At 56.4% G+C, this 6,000-nt stretch overlaps 1 protein-coding gene and 1 long non-coding RNA gene across 2 annotated transcripts; one reads left to right on the top strand and one right to left on the bottom strand.

Annotated features, from left to right (window-relative positions):
* Nucleotides 1-781: 781 nt before the first annotated feature.
* Nucleotides 782-3,084, bottom strand: LOC142833934 (uncharacterized). The gene is made up of 3 exons (XR_012907471.1): nucleotides 2,335-3,084; nucleotides 2,019-2,126; nucleotides 782-1,408 (listed from the first exon to the last, which is right to left on the bottom strand). It is a non-coding gene; the product is annotated as an uncharacterized LOC142833934 (long non-coding RNA).
* A 136-nt stretch (nucleotides 3,085-3,220) lies between these two features.
* Nucleotides 3,221-5,730, top strand: Foxd3 (forkhead box D3). The gene has a single exon (XM_075945306.1). It carries the CDS (start codon nucleotides 3,690-3,692, stop codon nucleotides 5,106-5,108), a length of 1,419 nt encoding a protein of 472 aa, XP_075801421.1. The 5' UTR covers nucleotides 3,221-3,689; the 3' UTR covers nucleotides 5,109-5,730.
* The last annotated feature ends 270 nt before the right edge of the window (nucleotides 5,731-6,000 follow it).

Raw genomic sequence — 6,000 nt, forward strand, 5'->3', positions numbered from 1 at the left:
CTCTCATTAGGCAGAATCATTTCCAGCACTTGAGCAGGTGAGACCGCTGGCTGCCACCTTCCCTTTAAATATCTCATGGGAAGTTTGCTAGCTGACCCAAGTTCTTACTCCCAGGCTTAACTGTGTTACTGTGGGCGTCCCTTCTCCCTCAATGCCCCCAATAATCTTTGGCGACTGAATGTTTATCCTTGCCCACCGTTTCTGTTCGCTGTGTCACACCCTCCCTCCCCCAATGTGTATCACGCCTCCCCCCTCCCCTTCTCACTTCCCTATTTCTGTCCCAAAGTTTGGCGGTACCTGAGGACCTAGGTTTTGGGATTCAAGCTACAATCATGCCACTATTTAGCTCGAAATTCAGCAGACTTCAAGCGGCTTCCCCTGATGAGGATCCCCGGAACCTTCCTATCTACCACCTGGACTGCCGCTCAGCTGCCTTCCCTTGCACTAATGTCTACCGTCAGGAGGAAAGCCACACCGAGTCCCCAAACAGAGCGTCCGCGGGAAATCTCCGTGGCCTCTTCTGGAAATCGTTATTAAGCCAGTCGTTAGGCCCGTGCGGTCTCCGGGTTTGAGGGGCAGCAGCCAGTAGGTTCTGCGCGTCTCATCATTGAGCTAATCGAGTCGAAAAGTTTCTGTAAGGGCCGGACCCAGCATCAGATGGTAACACTGATTGAACAAGAGATTAACACAATAGAGCTCTAACCGAGGGGAAGCGTTGCTTTTCACGCTATGTACCGTAATTAATGGTATGAATCAATTAATTTGACTTTTATTGTGTCGAAGGAAAAAGGCGCAACAAATGGAACCGGCAGCTGGGAGTTCTTCACCACCTCCTTCCCTAGAGAGGTTCCAAGGAGACACACGGGAATGGACCGCCCAGATCCGGCCTTGGCGGAGGGGGAGAGGCTGCCAACAGCGGACGCGGAGAAAGTCTCCTGAGCCAGTTCAGGCCAGCGGAGAAATCGAAATTAGGCTCATTTGGAGGCTATCTCAAAAGGAGCACCGAAAGCAGCCGTGGAGCCTGGGTTCTCGCGCGCGTTCAGGCACTCACCATTCCACGGGAGGCCTGGCCATCAAGACCGCGGTGCGGTCTGTGCGGAGCCTTGAGCGCCTGCGGCTATCGCCTGGCAATCCAAGTTGGGCAAAAGGCATCCCTAAATTTATAAATTTAGATTGTGTTTTCTTTTCCTCCCCACCTTTCTCTGGGTTGCTTGGGCAGTTGCCACTGTAACCTCTTGCCTAGGGTGACAGCCAGCCAGCCCCGGCTCGCAGCTCCTGTCGGTTTTGCGAGAAGACTTGGTCTAGTCAACGTAGTAGATGTTTTTATGAGCCAGCGGGTCACAAGTGGTGCAGCAGCAGAAATCAACCCAGACATGCGATTTAGGGTCAGGTGTAACCCCGAGAACAACTGGAAACAAAAAACATGGAGATTCCAGACTTCTCTGGATAGTCAGTATTCCCACCCACCCTGTAGCCGCCCCAACCGGGAGCATCATCCATATTCAAAGGGCTAAGTGGTATAGCTGGGAAAGTTGTGTCATGGGGATAGTAGCCAATCTGTGTGTCCTAAATGCCTGTTAAAAAATAAGAGTTTTACAGATTAAAAATATTTTATTAATTTGTCATGCCCGGAAAGTGGGTCTAGGTGATGGGACAGGGCATGGGAATCAGAAGTACATAACTCTCCCATTATTTTCTACAAGCACTACAGAAATTGTTTCTTCCTGATTTCCTCTCTCAATCTCTTATACCCTGGGAAAAAAAGGTCCTCCCCGGGCCTTCAGCGGACAGCCTAGTCGTGTTTCAAGAGGGCTACAACCAGTAATTGCTCTCCCCTGACAAAGAAGCGGCCTAAAGGCAGGGGGAGAAAAAAATAAACAAGGCATTCTCAGAATCACCAGAGTTGGAGAACTGGCTCCCCTCGGATGTACCGAGTCCACTAGTCCCAGCAGCCCTAGACTCTGGGTCAGTTTAAAGTCCCCACCCCCAGCACCCCTGGCAATTTCCTGTCATCCTACCGTCGCTGACATTCCTCGTCATGGAAACTCCATGTGCGCTGGACACCTCCTCGCCTCTTCCTTGACGCAGGTACCTACAGAAGTTAAGTCTTGAAGGGTTTGCCTATGCTTTAAGAAGAAATAACTCACATTAGTTAGACGCAAAGGTGAACCCACCCCGGCCAGCATGCCCTAGAGCACCGTGGTTCCCTGGATACCCTGCCCTCTTCTGCTCAGGAAGTCTACGCCCGCTCCCCACAATTTTCCAATTGTCCCAGTCCGTGCGCGACGTCTAATACCAAGGCCCAACGCCTCCTTCCCACCCCACTTCACTTACCCAGGCCGCTGCCAATACCCGTTCCATTTCCAGCTCATTTCCGACTTTTTCTGTGCTAAGTCGTTTAACAACTCCAACAGCCAGTTATGACTTCTTTGTTTATAGGTTCCCTGTTATTTTACGTCCTTTTTATTTCTCTGCAACTATCCTAATAGGTTAATCGATAGCTATTTTCTGACCCCGGGAAACCCTAGCTGATGGGGCTGTGACCGTACGAATATATATATGAACATGCCCGCGTCGAGCCAGGAAAGCTGGGATTAGGCTTGAGTAGCTAGGTTTGGGGGTGATTGGGAAACACATCAGCAGGTGTCTAGTCTCTGGACTGGCTCTGCGACAGGAGGTGGTCTGAGGCCTAATTAGCAAAAGGGAGCCGGATGTGTTCCCTTAATCCTTGAATCGAAAACAAACAAAACCCCAAAGCAAAGCAACATAGTAAGTTTTCTTAAAAAACAACAACAGCCTTGTCCTGCACTGAAGGTCGGTCTATATAATATTAGCAAAGTAGGGAAGGAAGAAAAGGGCAGGGGGCAGAGAAGGCAGGGCAGTAGGAGTCCCACGGTATGGAGGACACTCTCTTAGGCCCACGCCCTCTCCACCCCCACCCACTCACACTCACGCCCTCCCTGGACCCGGCGCCCGGCTCCAGCGTGGGCAGGGGTCTCCCGGCAGCCCGAAGAGCCCTCGGGGCCCGCGGGATGCTAGCGCCTAGTCGGTCAGGAGTTGCGCTTCTCTTGTCCCTTTGTTGACAATTCCCTGAACCAACTTGAGTTTGGCCGGCTCCACCGCGGCCCTGACGTCACGCGCGGTCACGTGGCCCCGCCTCCCGCTGGATCTTTAAGTAGAAAGTAATCTATCAGGCCAGTCCTTAAAACGGGACTTTCGACTACCCCGGCTTGGCGTTCCTGTCACCCCCACCCCACCCCCGCGGTTGCCCCTGTCCGCGCCCTTCGGAGCTGCTTGGCACTCGGCGTACCCGCTCTCTCCTGGACCGCTCCTGAGCCCCACGCCCAAGCGAGAGAGGCCGAGGAAGACTGGCGAAGTGAGGGGGCGCGGTGTGGAGAAACCTTCGGGGTCGCGAGCAGTAGCTGCCACCTCGTAGGGAAGCGTCGGGGACCGCGGGAGTTCGTGGAACGCGGCTGCGGGCGGCGGAGCGCAACGCCCGCACCGCGCGATGCCGGGCCTCCGGGTGTGAGCTGACCCAGGAGGGCCCCGAGCTACCTGTGCCCTCCCCTCCCCCTCCGCTCTCTTTCGGGGGGTACCCGCACCCTCTTTCCCTGAGCTCCGCTGCTGCCCCTCACGGACCCCCTCGCTTTCTGCTCGCTCCTGGCCGCCGCCACCAACCCCGTGGAGGGATGACCCTCTCCGGCGGCGGCAGCGCCAGCGATATGTCCGGCCAGACGGTGCTGACGGCCGAGGATGTGGACATCGATGTGGTGGGCGAGGGCGACGACGGGCTGGATGAGAAAGACAGCGACGCGGGCTGCGATAGCCCCGCGGGGCCGCCGGAGCTGCGCCTGGACGAGGCGGACGAGGGGCCACCGGCGACCGCGCATCACGGCCAGTCCCAGCCGCCCCACCAACAATCTCTGGCACTGCCCACTGAAGCGACCGCTGCCGGACCGGGGAACGACGCTGGAGCGCCTGAGGCCGACGGCTGCAAGGGCGGCGAGGACGCGGTGACAGGCGGCGGTGGGCCCGGCACGGGTGGCGGTACAGCGGGAGGTCTGACCCCGAGCAAGCCCAAGAACAGTCTGGTGAAGCCACCCTACTCCTACATCGCGCTCATCACCATGGCCATCCTGCAGAGCCCGCAAAAGAAGCTGACCCTGAGCGGCATCTGCGAGTTCATCAGCAACCGCTTCCCATACTACCGGGAGAAGTTCCCCGCCTGGCAGAACAGCATCCGCCACAACCTGTCGCTCAACGACTGCTTCGTCAAGATCCCCCGCGAGCCGGGCAATCCAGGCAAGGGTAACTACTGGACCCTGGACCCCCAGTCCGAGGACATGTTCGACAACGGTAGCTTTCTGCGGCGCCGGAAGCGCTTCAAGCGCCACCAGCAGGAGCACCTGCGCGAGCAGACGGCGCTCATGATGCAGAGCTTCGGTGCCTACAGCCTGGCTGCGGCGGCGGGCGCAGGACCTTACGGCCGCCCCTACGGCCTGCACCCCGCGGCGGCGGCGGGCGCCTACTCGCATCCCGCGGCGGCGGCGGCGGCGGCGGCCGCAGCGGCGCTTCAGTACCCGTACGCGCTGCCGCCGGTGGCGCCCGTGTTGCCGCCCGCCGTGCCCCTGCTGCCTTCGGGCGAGCTGGGCCGCAAAGCGGCCGCCTTTGGCTCGCAGCTCGGCCCGAGCCTCCAGTTGCAGCTCAACACCCTGGGCGCCGCCGCGGCAGCTGCGGGCACGGCGAGTGCGGCGGGCACCACGTCGCTCATCAAGTCCGAGCCCAGTGCGCGGCCGTCGTTCAGCATTGAGAACATCATAGGCGCCGGACCCGCGGCGCCCGGGGGTTCATCCGGGGGTGGCGGGAGCGCGGGCGGGGGTGGCGGGGGCGGTGGGGGTGGCGGCAGCACCCAGTCCTTCCTGCGGCCGCCCGGGACTGTGCAGTCCGCGGCGCTCATGGCCACGCACCAGCCCCTGTCGCTGAGCCGGACGACTGCCACCATTGCGCCCATCCTGAGCGTGCCGCTGTCTGGACAGTTCCTGCAGCCCGCAGCCTCAGCCGCAGCTGCTGCCGCCGCCGCCGTTCAAGCCAAGTGGCCGGCGCAATAGTGATGAGCCGGTGGTGGCCCGGCCCGGGCGGCGGCCTCCGGCAGAGCCTGCGCCTTCAGGCTGTGCGTCCGCTCTGATCCTGGTCCTTCTGCCCTGGTCTTGGTCCCTTTACCCCAATCATGGACTCTACTACACGCCCCCGACTCCCCAACACCGACCAACAGCGGCCTCTGTCCCCTGGTTCAACCCAAGCTGGCCGAGCAAACTCAACACGCGTCCGCTGGGAATAGCTTTCCGTACAGGTAAAACTGATAACTGAATTTCCAAAAAATATACCCCGACGGCGCCTGCTCTCAGTACTGTGGAGGTGGGAGGGAAATTCTTTGTACATATTTGTATAAAAATCGTTGACTTTCCTTTTGGGGTTTTTATTTTTTTAAGAAAAAAATTCAGTAGATTTAGAGCTCTGAACTTTCATTTTTTTGAAGGTTCACTCTCCGCAGTTTTATCTGAGAAAAAGAATGTATAGAGACGTTGGGAGATTTTAAATACAAAAAACAATTTTTCAAAAAGGCGAAGTGTCATTGTATTATAAAAGTCTGTTTATATATGAATGAATATATATGGTATTCTAAATGTTATTCCATCGTGTTGTACACAACTTTGTAAATAAATTTTTAAAATGCTCAGCCTAGTGTTTTATTTAGGTGTTTAGCAAGTGGCAAGATTTTAAAATAAAATTTGCATTGTCCCCCCAGAAAATCTAGTAGTCTCAACCAATGACCTTTCAAACGTTGCAAATTAACAATTTGGGTGAAGAAACATTTGAATTTGAAAATGGAAAGAGTATATCTAGATGACGATCTCACTCATATCAAGGTATTGTATGACTAGCTGCTCCTGAGAAGGAAGCTGTCATTAAAAACCCAGACAACAGCATTGCTGCTCGCTT

Source organism: Microtus pennsylvanicus, chromosome 13, assembly GCF_037038515.1.
Source record: "Microtus pennsylvanicus isolate mMicPen1 chromosome 13, mMicPen1.hap1, whole genome shotgun sequence".
In the NCBI taxonomy this organism is placed as follows: domain Eukaryota; kingdom Metazoa; phylum Chordata; class Mammalia; order Rodentia; family Cricetidae; genus Microtus; species Microtus pennsylvanicus.